General features: G+C 39.6%; 3 protein-coding genes across 3 annotated transcripts; 2 read left to right on the top strand and 1 right to left on the bottom strand.

The window, feature by feature from the left end:
- The first annotated feature begins 200 nt into the window (after positions 1-200).
- On the top strand, positions 201-2112 carry LOC146472757 (uncharacterized). The gene has a single exon (XM_085119512.1). It carries the CDS (start codon positions 426-428, stop codon positions 2073-2075), a length of 1650 nt encoding a protein of 549 aa, XP_084975638.1. The 5' UTR covers positions 201-425; the 3' UTR covers positions 2076-2112.
- A 129-nt stretch (positions 2113-2241) lies between these two features.
- Positions 2242-4079, bottom strand: LOC146472756 (uncharacterized). The gene has a single exon (XM_085119246.1). It carries the CDS (start codon positions 4077-4079, stop codon positions 2751-2753), a length of 1329 nt encoding a protein of 442 aa, XP_084975372.1. The 3' UTR covers positions 2242-2750.
- A 1878-nt stretch (positions 4080-5957) lies between these two features.
- Positions 5958-22036, top strand: LOC146472755 (uncharacterized). Its single transcript, XM_085119245.1, has 15 exons — positions 5958-6013; positions 6086-6633; positions 8475-8771; positions 9574-9796; positions 10125-10408; positions 11017-11068; positions 13572-14122; positions 14424-14726; positions 15468-15770; positions 16971-17151; positions 17703-17908; positions 18299-18483; positions 18993-19473; positions 20544-20640; positions 21164-22036. Exons 1-15 carry the CDS (start codon positions 5958-5960, stop codon positions 21348-21350), a joined length of 3954 nt encoding a protein of 1317 aa, XP_084975371.1. The 3' UTR covers positions 21351-22036.
- Positions 22037-22551: the final 515 nt, after the last annotated feature.

Here is a 22551-nt window from a genome sequence, read left to right as displayed (position 1 = left end):
AGTGTCGATAACCTTTTTGATGGCCGTGTCAATTAAGTGTTGTGAACACGCACACTCGCAAGATCACGAGGTTGCTTTGTAGAGAAACGGACGTTGGTGAGCACCTTCTGAACATTTCATCTTATCAGCTCTCTTTCTTTCAGAAGTTGATTCTCCGTCGTGGTTTGAAGTTTGCGATCCTTCAGCGGATTTCTCCCGTTGAGGTTAAGGCGAGTTTTGAAAAGGCTTACTGGAATCTTGAACCTTATCTACCGAATGACGATTTGAAAGAACTGGCCGCTGCGACTTTACGATCTGTCGCTCTAGAGTACACCAGCAGACGCGGTCCAAAACCTCCTGAAGCACTCGTTAAGGCCATCGAAGAGCTAAAGAGGCGCGACGACATCGTAATTACAAAACCCGACAAAGGATCTGGAGTCGTTGTTATGGACAAATCTCAATACCTTCGCTTGCTATCTGAAGCCTCCATAAACGATACCAGCAAGTTCAGACCCGTTAGTCTAGAGAGGCCCAAAACTAAGGGTAGACCGCCAACCTACTACCACCCCCTCTTAGAAAAGGAAAAAGAGATTGACAGCCTCTTACGTAGGATACTACCTAAGCCGTTCGCCGACTCTCTTCGTCCTAAGGGTTCTAGACTAGCCCACCTGTACGGACTGCCAAAGACTCACAAAGAACGTCTAGCCATGCGCCCAATACTATCGGCTACACAGACATATAATTATGCCATGGCCAAGTGGCTTGAGGATAAACTGAAGCCCTTATCGTATAATCAATATACGGTATCTGATACCTTTCAGTTTGTTGACGAAATACAGGGCTTGAAGATCAACAATGGTGAGCTTTTGGTCTCTTATGACGTAACCTCGCTGTTTACAAATGTACCTCTTGACGAGACGATTCAGATACTGGCTGACAAAGCCTGTGCTGATGACTGGTTTAATCAAACCACCAAACTAAACCTCACTAAAGCAGATTTGGTCGACCTCCTTAAAGCAGCTACTAAGAACCAGCTCTTTCAGTTTGACGCGTCGTTGTATGAGCAGATTGACGGAGTAGCAATGGGTTCTCCTCTTGGCCCATTGCTTTCAAATGTTTTCATGTGCTCCATCGAGGAAACTCTGCAACAGGATGGCTTGCTACCCCCGTTCTACCGGAGGTATGTGGATGACACTCTTACCATAATGCCCGATAGAGTAACCGCTGACCACTTCTTACGCACGCTCAACCATTGCCATTCTTCCGTGAAATTCACTATGGAGACCGAACATGACGGGTCGCTTCCCTTTATTGGCGTGGAGTTACTTAATCGAGCTCCCAAGATCGAAACCAAGGTTTACATCAAGCCCACCAATACAGGCCTTCTACTTCATTACCAGAGCCACGTAGATGATCGTTATAAACGGAGCCTAATTAACACCATGCTAGACCGGGCCTACCGATTATCTTCTGATTGGTCACATTTCCACGACGAATGCGACCGGCTCAGAGAAGTGTTCAGTAAGCTTAAATACCCACAACACTTAATTGACACGGCCATCAAAAAGGTTATCGACACTAAGGTATCTGATCCACAGCCCTATCCATCGTTACAAGAGAAAGCGAACACCGTTAGAGTCATCCTACCGTTTAAAGATCAGGATTCAGCGAACATTGTGAAACAGCAACTAAGTAAATTAAGTTTAAAAGTAGGAACTGCCATCCAACCTGTGTTTGTGAGTCGAAAACTCAATGAAGATCTTAAGGTGCAAGAAGCCAAGCCCTCCATTGTCAACCAACGATGTGTAGTATACGAATTTAAATGTAACCTGTGCGATGCAGGATATGTGGGGTATACGCGTGGGCACCTGCATGAGCGCGTAGACGGACACGAAAGAAAGTCGTCTTCAATTTACAAACACTACCATCTTCAACATAATGACCAGATACCACAGCGTTTTTTAGAACGGTTTCACGTTCTTGCGAAATGCACCAGCAAATTTGATTGCCTCATTCATGAGATGCTATTCATACGCAAACTGAAACCAGAACTGAACGTGCAAACTGATTCAATTCGCGCTAAAGTATTTGTTTAACCATCTATTAATATGTTAATTTTCAGCTGTAGCCTATTTAAATATCTGCGTTCACAAACTGAGTTTTTCTCTTGATAATGGAGTCAAGATGACTCCGAAACGTCGAGCCTTAAATCTCTCTGTAATTTTTGCATGTCTTTGCTTCAGCAAATCCCTTTTAATTAAATGCATATTCAATCAGTTTAATGTCAACAGTTTAAGGTCAACAGTTGTACATACAGTACATGCATTACAATGTAGTTTTTGATCTCTTGAGTAGTTCTGCTGATATGATAAGCTTTGAAAATAAAGAAAAACATAAAATTCTCAAGGGTCAAGATGTACAGTAATCAGTAGAGATTTCTATAGTAAATTTTATGTCGACTTATAAAATCTATAGCAGTCATTGCAGTGTTTGTACATGACATGATTCAATTTGTTTCTTGGTGCAATTTTTATTTTCCTTTGTTTTTGTGTATGATAACTTAAGTATGATAATGAATAAAAAAACAAAGGGAAATACACGTAACATTGCACCAAGGACATACATAAGATACAAAACGGCATTAAAACTAGAGAAAAAGGGTCTTAGACTGTCGGAACTTGCTCTCTATTGTTAAAAGTGTACAGTTAGAGTTTGATAGGGTTGCCTTGGTTGGAGTAGTTGAATGTGAACTGTCACCTGTTTGAGACTACTCAAACATTTCCAGTCTCCTTTTCAACCCACAGTTTCTCGCAGAGAGCATCTCTCACTTTCACTGCTTCACCAGAGCTGTCTTTTGAATTTCTGCACTCTGTCATTTGCAGAAGCTTTCTAATTTCTTCACGATCCCTCTTTTCCTGGGTGCTTGGGTCTACTGTCAGGTCAAGCTTCTTGGAAACAGAATCACCTTGGTCTATACAAATGTTATGCAGGACCATGCAGGTCAGGGTGACTGTCCGCACGTGTTCCTTGTTGCTCTCACTTTTCCTAAGAAGCACTCTCCACCTTCCCTTTAGCTGTCCATATGCCCCCTCTGTCACCATGCGCGCTCTGCTAAGTCGGTAGTTGAAGTACCTTTGCTGTTGGCTCAAGGTGGCATTGGTGTAAGGTTTCATCAACCACGTTTGTAGGGGAAATGCTGAGTCCCCTACTATAAGTGGGGGTATGCTGACCACACCAACAGTTTTTGCCATATTTGGCAACAATCCACTTTGAAGCAGGTCCCATAAGTTTGTGGACTTAAAAATAATGGCATCATGCGAATTTCCCGGAAATCCACAACTACCCCATATAAATCTGTACTTTGAATCAACCATGGCCATCAACACGATCGAGTAGAAGTTTTTGTAGTTGTGGTATTCTTTGCACGCTTCTAATCCTCCTGGAGGGCATTTTATTGGGATATGGCAGCCATCGATGGCTGCCCAGCAACATGGGAACTGCCAGAGTTCTTCCATGTCCAGGATTTTGACCTTAAAAGCTTCTGTGGAATCAGGCATGTGTACTGAAACACAGTCGTTCCACAAGCGATTAACTAGAACTTGTGAAACCTCTTCAACGATAGAACTTACTGTTGAAACTCCTTCTCCAACCATTTCTGCAAACGTATAATAATAGTCCCCCCTTGCCAGTCTATACAAGCATATGGCAAGTCTTTCGTCAGGTGAAATGGGGTCCTCTGTCAACGTTTGTCTTGCCAATATAGGTTCGATACGGTCCAGAATGTACCGAAAAGTCGCCCGAGATATCCGAAAGGTCTTCTTAAATCGTACATCAGAATAATTTTTCCACACATTTTCCCACCATCCAGTGTTTCTTACCAGTCGTCGACATGATCGGTGTCTGGAAAGCTGCGTTATCACCTTTTTTCTTGACAGAAGCATCATCAAAGAGATTAAACAAACGCTCAGTAGACGTCTTCTGCTAGCGATTAAGTAGCTGACCGTTGATTGCATCATCAACCTACGTCTTCTGGTGTTACAAAACATACGCTGAATGAGACGAAAAGAGTTTTCTTCACCAAACATGCTGTTCTCCGCCATTTTGGATACAGCCTGTCCGAGAGGAGACTGGGAACATTGAAGGCGGACGGAGTTAAATTCGGCACCGTTAAATTCGACGTCTGAATCAAATGCCGCATTTAATTATTTTAGTCGACTAAAATAGGAGTTATATTCGGCACATGTGAAATGCGACGTTTGAACCGGGCCTTATATTTTGGCTCGCATCGTAATAACCAAGCAAGACAGAGCTGCAACGGGTGTAGAAACTGTCTCAGAATCAAAAGCTTTCGTTCGATCAAGATAATTAAATGGTCGGTTTGCGTCATTTAAAGGGGAAGTATCATGGGGTTTATGACCTCTTTTGTTAAAAATGGTGAAGTAAGACCTTCACTTTGCTACAAAATAATTCCAAAACAACGAGAGGAGAGAAATCAACTCAATTCTTGACAGGAGCAACTCGTACTCTGTTCTAGCGCATTTTGGAAACAAAACTACGAAAACTTGAAAACATTAGCCTTGGCTAATCTTTTTAAGTTTCAATCCATTCCTACCTACTCTGTCTCTAGCCAGAGGCACTAATCGACAGTTTTATTACACTGTGGTGATAATTTATAACAAAACTTGACAATTACTTTTTGTTTTTGTTGTCAGACAAACTTTTTGGGGTTTTTAAATGACATCAAATTTTCGTGATACTTCCCCTTTAAATACGAGGCTCCAAAGGCCGCCGTGTTTTCTCAAACACTTACGCAAGTAAAAGAAATTTCAATATGGTCGGTCATGTCTCGTGTAAATGGACCCTATTTTTACTAGAGTGGCGTCCAAACACTATAGTGAAGATATCATTCACGTCAGATCATCTATTACTATCAATGGAGTGTTCAAACAAAAAGTTATTCTTGTTTTAATGGTCGCGTCTTTACAGCAAAAAATTAATTTGTAAAGAGATATCATCCCTATCCCTGCCTGACAAGCTGTTCAAACAAGGTTTTTCACTGCTGGAGTCAGCAACAGCCCCCATATTGATACAGTTATAATATAAGCTACTGAAAAACAATGATTCTTTTGGTGTAGATTAATCTAGATAATCTTTATTTAATCACGGACAACTCATCAGCTACAACTAAATAAATTATTTCAAAGATAATAAAAATTCACTCATAAACGATGCAAGTGTACCTGCATCGTTTATACCTGCAAATGTCAAGATCCCTAATCCAGATATTGACCATTTGAGATGTTTGCATACATGAATATTATATTTTATGTCCAATCCTTAAAAAGAAGAGGTAATGGGTTAAGACACTTCTTCCCAACAAGTATGATATTTTTTTTTCTTCAACTGAAGAAATCGCTGAAAACCGCTTTCCAGATCTTTTATTTACCACTTTTGTAGTTAATGCTGAATTACAGCCGTATGGATTACAACCCTCTGCAAGGAGATTCACCACTCTCAAGACCAGAAACAAATTCCACATTTAAAATACAGGGAGTTAATTTTCTCAATCCAAAATTATTTACAGGACGAAGTCAATTAGACTTCGCTCTCCAGTATTCTTTAGTCGCGGCAAACCTTAGAGAAAAGAGGAGCAATTGAATATATATTCATTTATGCAATTCAGATTAATTTCCTGGACTTACGATGACCAAAATCCTTTAGGCTTCATTCACAGGTGTCGATATTGTGACAATTTTTATCAAAAGCTCGGTACATTTGTTTTAGTCATACTAACCAAAAGAAACCAGTAAGGAAGTAAATGACGTTTTCACCCAGTGAAGCCGCCAGATGTCGATGACACGTATGGTTATTTATTTATAGTAGTAATGGTGAGTACTCGAGATAATTTCTGAGGCTTTCATCAAATTATTACCGCCAATTCACCAATTCAATATATTTTCCTTTTTTTTTTAGAGAAAATGGAGTTTGAAGCCATTAGCCACTGGCTTCTGGATGGCCGAGACGAGAACATAAGGTTTGTCATGCAAATCTTTTCATAATCAATATAACCAGTTTCCTACAATTTAAGTTCTCTTTCTCGTTTCAGCTTCAGTGGATCGCCATCCTTTGTAGAAGGTTGGTGTCCAGGCAGCAGGGCTCCTGTTTTCAACCAACAAACTTCCTTCGCCACTGCACCAGTGATGATCCTCAACAATAGGGGTTTCACTACTTCTTGTTGGATAAAGCAAACGAAATCAACACCTGATGGGCTGGGAACGATTTACGGAGACTGGCATGGGCATAATCTATGGCAGTTTATACTGAGTACTAAAAACCAAAGTATTGTATTCCACCGTCACAGCAGTGGACGTGAAGAGTGGTGGTCTCTGCAAAGTACTAATGTTTCTTTGAGTACCTGGACGCACGTGGTAGTCACGTGGAATAATGTCACACGCACTGTTTTAATCTATGCTAACGGTAAAGAAATAGGCAATGCCACATATTCTACAAGCCAAACGTTCCACGGACCGACAGGGAGGCCATACAAAATCGGCAACGACGGTTATAACAACAGCCATCAGTTTTACGGATTGGTAATGGATCTTTACGTCTTCGGCTGGGCATTGTCTCTGCAGGAAATTTTTATGTTAAGAGGTATGAGATTCATGACGTCTGATGGAGACAACAGTTAACTTTTAACTTTTTTTGACCTCATGTTGTTTTTTGCTTCTAACATTAAAGTTCCTATGAAGTAATAAAAAAAAAAAGCTTAGCCAACGAGGAAGGATGATGTTTTAAATTTTACGATATCTTTCGTTTCAGAGATATTCACTGTTGACATCATAAGTGGTTGCAGCTTTGAGACGAATCCCAAATTTATGAATAACTTTGAAAAGAATGAGCTTAGGTAATGAAAATATTCAGTTTAGCAACAGAATGGCGCCTTAACAAAGATACAGGGTGGTCTATACTGCTTGCTAATATATATGACAAAACTTTTCGCTGCAGAACCTTTCTGCTTTGAACTAAACTAATACGAAAAAGACAGCCCTGTTTGAAATCGTATCAAGAAATGGTCCATTGTAATGAGTCAAATTCGTCTTCACAAGTCCAAACAAAAGCCTTTTGTTGTTTGTTGCGCTTAGGGAATTGTTCCGAGACTCGGCGAAGATGAATTTCAAATCCTCACAAAATTCTCGGCGTGTTAAATTAGCGACACTAGGGGAGAGGGGTTTGGAAAGTTGCGAAAGGTTTACTATTATTGTTATTGACCCCAAGCAAGAAACCTGGAAATGCGCGCTTTGGATTAGAAAAATCGCCCGATTAGACCGTTTGATTGAAAAGGATCAATGTGGTCGTTGTCATTTAGCCTTAAAACAAAAGCACCGGTTGCTAGCGCGGCTTAAAGAAGATGTGTTAGTTTAAAACCATCACGCTTTCACTCGCGACGCGACGCTTTCGCCAAATATGCAAACTTCGAACTCGTGCAGTCGTCGGCTATTTTTGAATTTCCCTCGTGAATTTCGCTATTGTAATGACAGCGAGTTTGAATCTCCCTCCTGAATTAATAAGCCTTTGTTTGGCGCTAAAGCTATTGTTTCAAAATCTCCTTTTATGGCCGTATTTGCGACGCTAAACAAAGAGCATTGTCTTGGAATTTGATCAGCTTTTCTTGATACATAAACGCAGTGCCTATATTGTGCTTATTCTCCTAATTAGCGATTAAGGAATTGGTCATGTTTGCCAAGGCTAAAAAGGGCAACTTTATTCCCACATGAAAGCGATTTGAAAACAAACCTTTGACATGGTAACATCGCAGTATGCATTACTTAAAGTGTTTCTCAAGTTACATTACTGATGCGATTGCTGGTCTTCAGTTATGACTTGTCAACGTTTAACTTGAATATCTTTGGAACAAAAAAAAAAGATATTGCAAAAAAGGTGATACCATTCCTATTTAATTTTGAAAGTTCTTTCAAATAAGCTAAACTTGATTTTTACTTCATAGGCACCTTACTCTCCACTGAACAATTATTGATGAGCAACGCGAACAAGAATCCTGCTAAAGCAATAATTCAATCTATTCAAGAAAAACGAAACTTTTCAATTGTTGTTTTGAGACAAACGCGCGTGCATGGCCAGATAAATTCATCATCAGCCAAAGGAAAACTACATGTAAAGCAGACTAGTTTGGCACAAAATGTTGAATTAACCATCAAACTTGCAAGTCGGAAACTGTTTGGGACCGTCTCGTCCCGTCTTCCTCTCTAAGGTTTTTGTTTGGTTTTAATATTTAACTTCGAGTTCTCTGAAACAAAAAGTTCAATGCTTGCTGTTTAAAATAAGATTTTTATGAAACGTTGAGAGAGACAGAGGGGTGTGCAGCTGAGAGTTCCTTTCACCAACATTGTTTTAGTCAAGCCGCATACAAACCTATTATGCGTCTATACTGAAAAGTAATGATAGATTTTCTCTCGACCCGAAACGTTGTACAGGTGTTCCTGAGATGGTAGACCTGGGCGGGCTAGTAGCAAGAGGAGCCGTTGAAGTCAAATGGAATTCTCCCTTGAAAGGGGCGTGTCCAGTAAGGATGTACAATGTCTACTACAGAGAAGTGTTTTCAAAGACGGAAGAAGGCAAATGGGACTCAATTGCGATCGACAGAAATATAACCAAGCACACTCTTTACCTAAACTGTTGGAAAGAGTATGACATAACAGTTACATCGCTAAATTCGAACGGAGAGAGCGCTTTCAGTGACAGCCAAGTGGGGAGATTCAGAACGGGAGGAGGTATAATTAATGGTAGTGTTAAAGCCATCATCTGATGACACTCTTAGTTTTGATGATGCATTGGCTCGAGTGATGTCAGCTTATAAAAGTATTATTGTCGGTGACGTATTCTTGAACATTCAGAGCAGACGTCAAAGTAGGATTACAGTTAAAGTTATAGTTCTCCCGACAAACGGCACCTCCTCTACACACTAGGTTATTTATTTGGCCTTATGGTGAGACAAGTAGAGATGTGATTGACTGGTAATTATAAACGTCCAAATTGGTTTGTTGTTATTGCTAAGTTCGGTAATTTTTATCGTCTGTCTGCCGTTAGTTTAAAACTTTTTCTCCATCTATCTTTAGTCAAGCTCGCGGTTCTTTAGCTGTAATGTGTATTGTAATAGGTGTAAGTTCCTTATGTAGGCGAATCGTGTGGCAGCAGGAGCAGGAGCATTCATTTTCCATACTACCTCTTTCAAAAGGCATTTGGATGTAGTCTAGACGATGGACTCAGTTAATGTGTAATTTAATTTTTGAAGATGCCTAGCAACTGAGAAGCTGCCACCAAGCCGATGCTGATGCCTCAAACATTACATTATACACGCATACATGTTAATAACCGCTTAGAACAGGCTCTTTTCGGCAAAACACGGAAGCAGGGCCGACGTTACAGAAGAGCAAAAGTTAGAACCCGTTTCAAACCTACTGAGCCGTTTGAACGTGATAAAATAAGTTAGATTAAACTATAACTCACAGTAGATCTTCACCCTCATTACCCATCCAGTAAACTATTAATATCAGTTTTTTGCGCTTATTACAGGAGACAGCTGTTGTGATGAGGTTGATTGGCAAATTAACCCGAGTCAACCAGGATGGGTGTATTGCCCAACAGGAAGATACTTAAGTGGACTTTCGATAAAATCAAGTGGTGGCCTCGGCGGAATCGACAATGTTATAAAGGGAAGATACTGTACACCTCCACAGGAGTTCGAAGATGGAACCGTTGTTTGCCAGACGTCACAATGGCGAACGTTCCTAAATAGGTCAGTTGAAAGAGAGATTTTGTTTTTTAGAGCTCTATAATAAGTTGATCTGACTTGGAATGTGGAATGGGTTTAACTACTATGATAAAACATGATATGTTTATAGGACACGAAGCAGTCGTAGAAAATGATGGACAATTATTAAGCGTCATGTTATAACTGCTGTGTAGGATGAAGCCTTCTCCGTCATATATGTGTTCCCCCCAGTGCAAGCTCCAATCTGATTATGTGCCGTTTATATATAGTAGAGTCCCTTGGACATTTCCTTTTACTATATTTAAATAAATAGACCCCAATACAAGTTTTGTTTCATTACTTGTGATTGCAGAAACCATACCTGGGCTTCCTGTCCAGACGGATATTTTCTTCAAGGATTTCACCCGTCAAGAGACATTTGTTTGCACAGCATTGAACATGCAAAGTGCTGTAAGCCTAAAACTCTCAATTTAAACGTCCTCGTGGATTGCTCCATTCGCAGTTTAAACTTCTCACTCAATATCACAGGATGGATCAAGTGTGAAGACTGGACCTATCTGTCCGGCGTGTACAAGGGAGCCTGTGACAAGCTGAACTGTATCGAGGCTGTCAGATGCTGCAGGATGCCTCCTCCAGGTATCCCAGCGTCATGTTTAACTGTTAAGGTCAATTATTACAGACTTGAAGTACTGAAAATCATTTAACGAACAGATGGATTACAGGAGCATCATATCTATTTTTTAAAGGTTTCATAATAGCCGATTTGAAGTGTACAGGCTGTTCCAAATGGGTTACGTCGGAATGCCACACAGTTTTGGCAGATATCCCAAGGACCAAGAAAAAGCTTCACGTAAGGGTTTGGGAAATTTGCTGGTCTAGCGAGAGTTGAAGCAACTTTTATGTTAAAAGCGTTTGTTTAGTTTAGGTTATTTATTGAAGAATATTTCTGGCGCGTTAGCTCGAACTGCCTGAATTGCGAAGTAAGAATCAGGGGTGATTACCAGCTGTTTTCTTCTTTACTTATATTAAAAGTGATGAGTAGATATACCTTCTTCCGTAAACGAGGCCCTTTTGAACGGTTAGACAATAATCTTAAAAACGAGAAACGAGAATAATGACATTATCTTCGAAAAAGCTTGCAGCCGCAAAATATCCCAGGTTGTCACTTGCTACGATCCCTTTTCGCAGACGCTTCACCTGATAAAATAATCTCCAATAATGTTGTCTTTGTTGTTGTTTTTCAGATATGGTTGTTCTTGGCCACTGGCTATTAAACGGCCGAGATCGGGACATAAGGTTGGAGAATAACTTAGCTACATTTTGAAGGTTGTCATGAACTTGCGCAAATGAGATATGCATTTGCTACTATAAACCATAATTATGTGAAATATGTTACCATCATGGATACTTTCGCATCATACTGACGGCGTTGGGAGAAAATATATTCCGTATATTTCTTATACATTCCGACTCCGCCCAATACGGAATATATTGCGGTGTTGCCGTCTTAAAATCGCAATTAGTTTTGTATCGCGATTCATCTATTATAATTATTAAGGACTAGTAGAACTAAAAAAAATTCATTTCGCGCCCGGTCAAAATGAATATTCTTACCACCTACGAAAGTATCCATAATAACATAGTTCAGGGGCAAACAAATTTCATCGCGGGATATTTGAAGTTTGCCGACAATTTCGTAATTTTTCGTGTCTAAAATAGTTTAATTGAAACAGAAAAATTAATTTATTGTAATAGAAAAAGCGTGGAAATTCAGTGGAGGAGTTGTCGAGGTCCCATATCGTTTCCTGTGGTGATGAATTAGGCGGTACTTTTTTCAAAGAGTTGTTTGAGAGCATCGGTGTCAAAACCGAAACAGGCCGAGTCGCCGAGTACAGATAGCGAGCCGAAAGCTAACGCAACTAAGCCCCAAACTGAGTCGAGTAAGGAAAGAAGTAGTACAATTGCAACCTTAGACAAGGAGGGGATTGAAAAGTTCTAGAGAAAGCAGGTCGCAAAGAGCACTGTCAAAGGTACTGAGAGTGCTGTTCGTCGCTTTCAAACATGGTACAATCATCGATATGGCAAGACACTGCCGGAAGTTGACAAGCATCAACAAAACCATACGAAATACGAGATACGAGAAAAGATAGGCTTGGCGAAGAATACGAGCCGTCCACCCTTAGCACTTACCGAAATGGTTTAAGAAGATTTTCCCCTGAAAGAAAGTACGGCGAGTCTTTCGACATCGGAGAGGATGAAAATCTTAAGGAGAAGCTCGCTCCAAAAGGAAAGCTACAAAAGGCTAGCTGAAGGGAAAGGAAACTGTCCAAACAGGGCTGATCCGTTAAATGAAAGTCAGATACAGTTATTACATCTCACGTGTGGTGGAACAACAACAGATTGTTAGGCAAGAAAGGCCCACAAGAACACTTGAACTATAAGGTTCAGGACTTCAAAGCCCGAGGAAACTGCTATACAGACAACATTCTACAAAAACGAGTACCGGGGAAACAGACAATCTTAAAGTAAGACGGAAGTACAACAACAAGATATTTGAAGGGAAAGGTGGTGAGAGAGATCCACACCTTGCGTTGAAGAAGTATCTAAGCCAGAGGGTATCGGCAAATGTTTTATTTGCAGCCAATTGATAGCCCCAGAGAAGACATCTGGTATAAGAAGCTTCCACTGAAGAAAAACGGACTAGGGAAACTTTACCGACTCGTCGGGTCGAAGAACAGCTATTTAAAGTCTTCGAGGTCGTTTCGATCCACTGAAATCTTGGAGCTTACTGGGCGCCCTACAACCGTCCAGTCCTACAGTCATACTGAACTCCGTACAAACACAGAAGGAAATGTTTCAACGACTGGCAGAACTGGGAAAATGCACTGCAGCTGTCTACAACAGTACAGCTACAACTGCATGTAAACGCGACGAGCGCCAAACAACGGCAGTTGCTCTCCAATCCTTTCAATTAATTGTTCCATTTTAAACTCTTGCCAGAATAAAATTAATTTTCCAAATGGTAAATTACTTTTCATTTCATAAATGTGAATCGTTGTTAAAGTGACATTGTCTCTGTTAATGAAAAAATGAATTTACAAGACTTAAACTTAAGACAATGAGAATAAATTTTATTGGAAAACGCGTGATTGTTTTGAAAGTTTGTTTTGAAGTTTTGAAAATTTAATCAACGCATAACTGCTATTTCAGACCTCTTAGAATTGCAGGTTTTTATTAAAATGAATTGAAAAGTATTGTATTATTATATTTGTAATAAAGGTTGGTGATATGTTCGATGAAAATGTCGCCGTGTGTCAGAACGTTCACTTCTCACTTGAGGAACAGAAACTGGATTGCTGAAAAAAAAATTAACAGACTTTCACAGATAATTGATGGACCTTTCGACCAATATGAACTGACAGCTGCAAGTCTTACAAAATTTACGATCTTGCCATCTGGGTTTAGAAAGTTTAATTTGCAGTTCGTATTTCATATTTGCTACCTATTTGCAAAGATCAAATAAATTGATGGAAGACTTATCAAAGAAATCTGTTTCTAGATGAAAATAAAATATGAAAAGATAGTCGCTCTTAAATGTAAAATTACTTTCTCCATTACATAATTGTTTCGTTGTGGTTTTTTTTTTTATGCCGACCATTTTTCTAATGAAAAGCTAATAAATTTGTTCAGTAAGACACAAACTTTCCACATAACGAGCAAATTGTTTAAAACTGAGCGAGATCGGTACAGGATGAGCAGTTGTACTTTTAGTTATTCGTCTATTCTTTTTCCATTTCAGTTTTAGTGGATCGCCATACTTTTTTGAAGGTTGGTGTCCAGGCAGCCAGGCCCCCTTCTTCAACAAATCAAATTCCTTCGCCACCACTCCGATTGTCTATCTTAAGGGCAGAAGTTTTACGATTTCGTGTTGGGTAAAACAAACGAAGAAACTGGATAGGGACGAAGTCATCTATAGTGACCCGTACCCTGGTCGATCCCATTTTATGCTCTATTATAGAGGCCAGAAGATAGTATTTAAACGCGAGATCCCTGATGCAGAACCTTTCAAGCTCACCGGTCTAGGTAAAGTTTCTTTGGACAGTTGGACGCACCTGGTTGTCACATGGCATCAATTGAAAGGGACATTGTCTATGTACATGGATGGTAATATTATAGGCCATACAACATTTCCGCCGAAGGAAATGCTGTCAGTCTACGATCCCTCGGGTAGGCGGTACACGATTGGTCTCGCCAGGCGATACCATGGAAGTCAGCAATTCAATGGATTAGTGATGGACCTTTATGTGTTTGGTACAGCATTGTCGCCGAAAGAAATCAATAGACTGAGAGGTTCGTGGTCGACGTATATAATCATAGGTCACAGATGGCATTTTACTTGAAAAGTTTTGTTAGTGGAAAAGCTGAATTTTTAGCCAACGAAATTGTTGTTTTCATATTTCTACATTTTCGCTTTGAGTAGCATAATTTGTTGAAATATTTGTCTTTAATTTACTTAATTGAAGACCTCCTATAAGCAATAAATTTCAATTTTAAATTTTAAATTTTTTTTTTTTTTTACTAATCAATCATTTCAACTGTGTAGTTTCTTGTAAGACCATATTGTCTGTACACTTGTGCCTTTCTTATACAGGTGTTCCTATGATCGTAAACAGGACCGAAGTTGTTTCAGGGGGAATCTTTAAAGTTAAATGGGAACCTCCCTTGGAAGTGGCCTGTCCTGTTATAAATTACAAGGTCTACTACAGAGAAGTCATTTTATATTTACCCGCCAGTAAAATCCAATGGAACTCGGATATTGTCGACAGAAATGCAACCAGCTACACCATGCACCTCAAATGTCAGAAAGAATATGAAGTTGCATTTTCATCTTTAACTACCCAAGGAGAGATTGGTTTCAAGGATAGCGATGTATGGAAGTTCAAAACCAAAGGAGGTAAAAGGAAAACCATTAGACTACAGTTCAGTGCTAATTAGCAAAAAAAATCTATTTCGTACATTACTTATTGGCATAGAAAGGCGCTTAAAGCTACAGAGTGCCCTTCTGGCACAGTGCTGGTAAAAAATCAGGCACACAAAGTCGGATGGACAAATGGCGTTTACGCCGGAGAAGCTGGGCAAGTTTACGAATATAATTATAGAAAAAAATAAAAACATATAGAATCTACGTATGTGAACTACAGTTTAGGAATAGATAAATGACAGGCGTTTGCGTGGACAACTGAAACAGCTGCAAAAACATTGCCTGGAAAAAATAATCAGGCTTTAACGGGAACCCATGACCGAAGCGGGTTTAAACCCCTGCGCTATTTTTTTCCAAAAGTAGTGAGGCAATCTTGCCTGAAACGCCTTTAACATATTCCAAATAAAGCCTTCGACTTGCTTATGAAAAGAGGTTCAATCTCCAATTATTTACTAAAACGAAGAAATTAGAAATAGATTGCCCTGATACTAACCCCTCGTCGATAATCTTTCATCACCAATATACAAAAATTTAACATTTTGTGAGAATCCATCGATTCCTTAATCTTCCTTTATCTTTCTTTGGTCTCCTTTTACGACAACCTGGGTCAGGATTTTGTTACTGAGTTGTTTGATTAGAGGAGAGTTGTACCTTGTTCAAACGCACCCCCTGACACTAATAAGCCATCGTACGTTAACTCCTTTGTTGTTTCAGGAATACCTTTGCCCCCAACAATAAAGAACGAAGAGACAGAAACAAGGAGCTGCAATGTTAACGTTTCTTGGAGTACGCCTGTCGACAATGGATGTCCGCTGACCAACTACTCTATTTACTATCGGGGGATGTATTCACACGAAACAGAACCTCTCTGGCGCGAAATAAAAGTCACTGACGTTTTGAAGACTCATCATTTTCTCTCGCTAAAATGTGATACGCAGTACATGATCGAAGTTTCCGCCTGGAATGAGTTAGGACAGAGCGAGAGATCAAGAAAATGGATCACAAAAACAATGTCAGGTAAGTGTTCATTGTCCAGTATTTGTTTTATGGTTTCATCATGGGAAAGGGTTAACATGAATTTCTAACATCTGTAAGTTTCGGCACTTAATTAACTCAACGATGGTGGCGATGGTGGCTTACATATAGTACGAATTCGCAGATCGATACCTAAGAAATCGGCCGTATTTCTTAGCAGACATTGTATTAAACTAGCGATTACAGGTTGATCCCAACCAAACCAAACCAAACTAAAGGCTAATTTACACTTACCGACTTATTTGAGCGATCGAAATTGGACCAATTTAGACATTAAAATTTTGTAAGTTGATTTCTTTAAATGGTAGCGCAGGGTGAAAACTGGCCTGATTCAACAAATATTTAACAATACCACTACAGATTTTTAAAAATCAGGCCGATTTTCCCTCGCTCACTAATTTTCTTTGTCAAATCAAAATTAGCCCTTGATTTAAGATTTCATCTTGCTACTCAGAATGTCCCACATCAATCAAAAATGAGACATTTAATTTTAATTCAGAACATTCAATGGCCTGAAGAGACATGGCAATTAGCCAATCGGGGGACCTCGGTTTTTATCAGACAATTGATGATTCGAAATAGAAGGTCACTGATCAAGGACAAACTTTTTTTTTTTAACCCAAGGACGTTGTTTTTGCAAATTTGGTCATTTGATAGTATTGTTAACCTAGTATCACGAATCGGTAAGATGATGATATCCTTCTTCGCAGGCACCCATGCAGGAAGTTGATTCTGGTCTTGACGTCAATGTCTGTCTTACGTAGAGATATTCACTGCAACTAAAACACATCCTAATTCAACTTTAGAAGTGACTTGCTCCTATTTCTTCGCCGACGTTTCATTGTAAAACTTATATACAACGCTCCTATATGCGAAGAGAGTTTGTTGTGTCGTATTCTTTTGTCTGTATAATCCTGACACCATGGTGAACTGGCCGTGAGCAGCGTATCATGTGATGTTGCATGTTAAAAATTGGCCATTCATATGTTGCCCGTTGTGGTATGGAATACTAAACTTGCTCTCTTTTCATCAACAACGTGCAACATGATGAACGGCAGGAGAAAACATCAAGCAATTTCTCATGAAGTCAGCAAGTCCAGATATCGAACCAGATATGTTGAACATTGTTGCCTAGCGTGACTCCTGTCTTACCAGCAAATTCTTAATTACCATTATTTGCAGGCCCAAGATCTGAGGCATCTCCAGGCAAAAATAACGGAGCACTTCTTTCTCCGTCGCAGCTAGCTGGTCTGATAGCGGGTCTTTTTGTACTTCTTATAATCACTTTTATTGCGGTAGCACTGTGGACTCATAAAAAAGCAATGAAGAAGAAGCTACTCACTCGTAGCACAGGGGCCAGAAGGTATTTCATGTATCTTTCAAAAGATTCCTTGTTCTGTCTAGAACATGCAGATATTAGATTGCATTTAACATATTGAGCAATGAAAATAATAATACTATTTAGATCATTATACCTCATACTATTCATGCCACGAATTGGAATTAAAGTTAAGTTGTCACACAATTCCCCACCCCAGAAACTACGGGGGACGACGGGTACGAGTGAGGGATTATGGGATCTCTTGAGTAGACGGAAGGAAATTTCGCCGTTAAATAAGTCAGTTCTGGGCGGACGGTTGTTTTTAGGCGAAAACCATTAAAAACGAGCTACGCTATCTCAAGAAAACGCCGAAAAATGCACTTATGTTTAGGCGCGATGTCCATCCGCCGGTCTACCCAAACGATCCCACAATTTTTTACTCGTACCAGTCTTCTCACAGTTTCTGGAATGGAAATTTTTGTCTTCGAAAGCCCCAGAAAACATAGGTCCACGCGTAGTTTGCCAAGTTTCCTGTTCTCAGGGTAGCATCTGATATTTGAGAGATATAGAGATTGTTATTGTTGTTGTTGTAGGTCAAAGTCGACCATTGTACCCCTTCTACGATGGGAGGTTTTGCCACAACAGGTTGAGTTTGAGGAGGAGATTGGCCGTGGCGCATTTGCTAAAGTATTAAGAGGCATACTCAGAGAGTCACCTGGAATCGAGGTGTTTTACAAGTGCAGATCTAAAACTGTTGAGTTCAAACAAGGCCGGACAGTAGCTGTTAAAGTGTTAGAAGGTAAAAAGTGATTCCAGAGTATACCATCCTTTACACCAGATTATGATACTGAAGAAACGGATGACTCGTGATAATGGACGGACTGGAAAGATAAAATATTTTCTTTTCTTTGTATTGCTTTGTTCTTAGCCTTGGAAGTGACAATTATTTTGCTTAAAAATTCTGATGCGCAAAATTTAAATAAATAAATAAATCATATACGATTGGCCAATACGAGAAGTCAAGACAGAAGTAATTTAATTTTGATTTTTTTTTTCTTGATTGTGTAAAATATGAAGAGCTTACTTGCAATCGCTCTTGTTAAACTATACCGCTCAGAACTACTGCTGGCATAAAAGCTGATCAAACTTATTTTCACAAACTATTAATTCCACGTGGATTTATTTTCAGACTCGACAGATAAAGAAGCCAGGGACCAGCTTCTGGAGGAGATGGAGCTCATGAAATCGATTGGCTCACATCGTAATGTTCTCAGCATGTTGGGCTACTGGGTTAGCTCAGAACCCATCTTTCTCCTGTTGGAATATCTTCCCCATGGAGATCTGCTAAACTGGCTGAGAAGAAAGAGGAATCAGGTACAGTAACTTTATACAACATACTGGAGTAAACGCGTCTTCCCTGAGGGGGTCTTCCGCAAAGATTTGACGAGGAAGCGCGTTCATCTTTTTTGTTTAGGGTAACACACCCTGGTGTGGTGATTTTTATCTACATTGATGACAGTTCTGAGTAATTTCAGTGTATTTTGGCGAATTAGCTAAGCTGAGGAAAATATGACAAGATATGAAATTTCTTACCAGGAATTCTATTAATTATCATTCGTCTGAGTTCCACTATGCTTTCTAAAATATCATTTATTGTTCTATGTTATTAGGATTCGTGCCTCTTCTAGGTGAAAATAAATTCGAGCCACGCCTATAGAACAACAATCTGTACCTTTACGTGGTTTCCTTTAACATTTTCCACGAGCTGTAACTTTACTGTAATTTACTGTAACTCAGTAAACGTGATCACTGATGATTTTGCTCAGTAAAGCCGGGTACTTTCTTTTTTTCATTTTTTGTTTCTTTTGAATTTCTTCTATTAGAAAAGCCATCGAAAATTTTATGATAACGAAAGATTTACAGATGATGCCGGCCAGACGCAACTTACCATTGAAGACTCAAACGTGGTGCGCTTGGCTGAGGAAACTCCGCAAGTCAATGAAGTAGCGAGCTGCGAGGAAGAATGCGCTGCAATCAGGAACCCTGACAACGACGGGGAATGCCTGGATGAAGTGCTAATTTTCATTGGGGCAAGTGACGACTCCAAAGTGCGTTTCGATGAAGACAAAACCGAAAGCAAGGATTCAGCAGACAGCTGTGGAAAACTTAACGTTGATCAGGCTGTAAAAAAGGAGGCTGAAGAAATGGCGTGTTCTTCTCAGTCCACATCTGAAAATGTTACTCCAGAAACTGCAAACAACGTTAACGAAAGCGATGGAGATGAACCATATGAGGACGATTTCTCGCCGAAAGATCTTCTTCGTTTTGCTTGGCAAATATCGCGGGGAATGGTAAGTGGTCTTGGTTTGTTGTTTGTCGCTTGAACGCTAGGTACTCATATCCACATGACTTCCCCCAAAATATTCTTACTAAAAACTCGTTACTTTTTTTATGTGCAGAATCTTCAAAGAATGCAAAGAAACCAGCAGTTACATGTTTGTTAGACTTATTGTAATTTAAAGTTGCTCAGGGTCATGCAACTTTAAGAATTCTCAATAAGAAGTATTCCACTGTTATCTATTGTTTGGTCATTGATTGATTGATTGATTGATTGATTGATCGATTGATTGATTGATCGATCGATTGATTGATTGATTGATTGATTGATTGATTGATTGATGAATGGATGGAAGGATGGATGGATGGATTGGTTGATTGATTGATTGATTGATTGATTGATTGATTGATTGATTGATTGATTGATTGATTGATTGAGTGAGTGAGTGAGTGAGTGAGTGATTGATTGATTGATTGATTGATTGATTGATTGATTGATTGATTGATTGATTGATTGATTGATTGATTGATTGATTGATTGATTGATTGATTGACTCACTGAGTGACTGACTGATTGAGTGACTGAGCGACTGACTGAATGAGTCAGTGACTTACTAATTGACTGACTGACTGACTGATCGTCTAACTCATGATCAATTACTGAGTGATTGACTGACTGTCTATTAGATCAGTCAGTCAGACTAGGTAGTTTGACCACCGCAAAGATATTCGAGAGCTAATTTGCTATGACAAAGTACTAACGCTGACGAAATTACCTGATCACTAAGGCAAATCAGTTGTATGTTTACGCAGCAGGACTGGAGGAAGCTCAGTAAAATTATTTGGCCAACGATCATGGTCGAGCAGGAACAAGCTACTGTAGGAAAAACTGGTGCTATCATAATCCTCGTATCCTCAACGCATTTGGCCTTAATCTCAAAATCAGTGGAAAAGAAAAGTCATTTTCAGCTAAGATCAATCAAACTAATGAAAAGAATGCCCCCCCCCCCCTCTCCTCCAGCACTTCCCCAGCTTACATCGTAGTCCTTCCAAGTAAAGCATATTATTAAAACCTTGTTTTCAATTTCTATTTGCAGGGGGAAATCCGTACCCCGGAGTAAGCAACAAAGAATTGTACAATCTTCTTAAGACAGGTTATCGTATGGAGAAACCAGACTCGTGCTCCGCTGAAGTGTAAGTTGTCGTTGTCCTGTCTTCTTCGAACTAGCTTCGTGACCTGATTACCGTTTTTCGTTGAGGGTCTAGTAAGTGTTAATTCACAAGTGCTTCGAGATGCCCCGTTGTGAAAAAGGATCCATCACTCAGTTTCCATAATTGTGGCATCATCATTAAAATTTATATACGTCACATTTCACAAATGCTTCATTTCGAATAGGCCCTGCCTTCCTCCATATTTTCACTGAGAATTGACTACAGCACGCACTTGCTGAGGACAAATTCAGTCGGTGAGCTTTCTTATATCCCTGTCAAGGCCAATTTCTCATTCTCGTCCAGTCTATTCTGACACCCTTAACAAAGATAGAAATCTCGGTTGGAAATAGCTTTTCCTATTGTACCGTACCACGAACACTTGGAACTAGCCTGACATCAGCCGTCGCGTTGTCTGGAGACTATAATGTCTGATTTCTGAGAATGAGGAATCTTATTCAAAAGTAATCTCATTATTAAACATGGCGTAATGTTTCACATTTCTTAGATTTCAGTTGGTGTTGGAGTGTTGGAATGAGAATCCCAGTGAGCGACCAACATTTGACGAGGTGACAAAATTACTGGAGGAGATGCTGATGAAGGACACTCCTTATTTTCAGCCAGCATTGCTGGATGAATCAAAGGCATATTACAATACGATGCCGGAGAAGGATGCTGACGAGGAGGCCATCTAGGAGAATTGCCAGACCAGAGGATATTCTTGTTTTTGTTTTGTTTTGCAAATATAGTAAATAGGTTCTGAAAAGATTCAGTACCATGATTTAGTTACATGTCAGCGTTTAGGCTGCAATGTAAAAGATGCAAAATAACCAATTTGAAAATAATCATTCATTGTATTTTTGAAGATATTAGTAAAGCAAAGGCGATTGTTAATTCTGAAATAAGGCATAAAAAATTCATCGATTTCCTAGATTAGAACCGCATTGTAAAGGCGAGACGATTCTGAATCTTCAGAAAGAGCATTAAGACACGAAAATAGAGAGCATGTGTATTGCTTATGTAACTCAAAGAAAATTATTAACGAGTTGTAAAAGTTTTATTTAATAGCGCAGAGAACGCATAATTTGTAGGATCTAGAACGCATGATGCAGAAAGAATTTAAAATTTAACGATTTTATCTTGTTGGATGTCTTGTCATCATGGCATGCTGACGTGATTAAAAAGAAAAGAACGTGTTTTTTTAAACTTATTTACATACAGCAGATATAAAACTCGATCATTGTTTCTTAAAAACCATTAAATGTGAACGAGATCTGGCTAGGACGCTATTAGCTGATAAGATACAGCTGAATATTTACTGACGAGGGTTCAAGGCCTTGGTTCAGTTTAAAAAGGATCCTCTGCAGACTTCACTTGTACTACAGAGACAACAACGATCATGAGTAGCAAATAAAAAGCATGGCAACTGATATGAATTGACTCGTAAATATCTGTTTTTAGCTGGTTTTTAGGCCTGGAGGGGTATTCTCTAGATCCGGGAAAACTCAAAATATCTTGACGGGATTCGGGATTTGACTGCTCCCGGGAGGCGGGATTGGCCAAAATTTGGGTACGGGACGCGGGATTTTTTTGCCCGTCAGTCTTTCGTGAAAATCGAGAATCTAATAGTACAAAAGTTACCTTCCGCATGTTTCCGGTAAGAGGCTGGTGTTACGTCTGTCAACAAGCTTATTGATTAATGATTTTTACAGTATTTTACAATTAAACATTTCGCAATTGGCTAATTGTTAACTCTGCACGTATCTCAAATTCGCATGGTTCAACCATCAGATAATCGGAAGCAATGGCAGCAAACAGCGCGGACCCCATTAAGACAGTTCGAGTTTTGGTGTCCTTTTTTCTCTCGACAAACTTCTGGCCAACCGATTCATAAAG

The sequence above is a fragment of the Pavona decussata genome, unplaced genomic scaffold (assembly GCF_977016875.1).
Source record: "Pavona decussata unplaced genomic scaffold, jaPavDecu1.1 SCAFFOLD_98, whole genome shotgun sequence".
Taxonomy (NCBI): domain Eukaryota; kingdom Metazoa; phylum Cnidaria; class Anthozoa; order Scleractinia; family Agariciidae; genus Pavona; species Pavona decussata.
The sequence above is the reverse complement of the archived record's forward strand: the minus strand, read 5'-3'. Positions and strand labels throughout refer to the sequence as shown.

Excerpts from the sequence above, each read along its gene's own strand:
- LOC146472755 (XM_085119245.1), top strand. The coding sequence starts at position 5,958 with ATGGAGTTTGAAGCCATTAGCCACTGGCTTCTGGATGGCCGAGACGAG. Across the intron at positions 11,069-13,571 it reads GGCCGAGATCGGGACATAAG|TTTTAGTGGATCGCCATACT; the intron begins GTTGGAGAATAA and ends TTTCCATTTCAG. Across the intron at positions 19,474-20,543 it reads GGGAATGGTAAGTGGTCTTG|GGGGAAATCCGTACCCCGGA; the intron begins GTTTGTTGTTTG and ends TTCTATTTGCAG.
- LOC146472757 (XM_085119512.1), top strand. The coding sequence starts at position 426 with ATGGACAAATCTCAATACCTTCGCTTGCTATCTGAAGCCTCCATAAAC.
- LOC146472756 (XM_085119246.1), bottom strand. The coding sequence starts at position 4,079 with ATGGCGGAGAACAGCATGTTTGGTGAAGAAAACTCTTTTCGTCTCATT.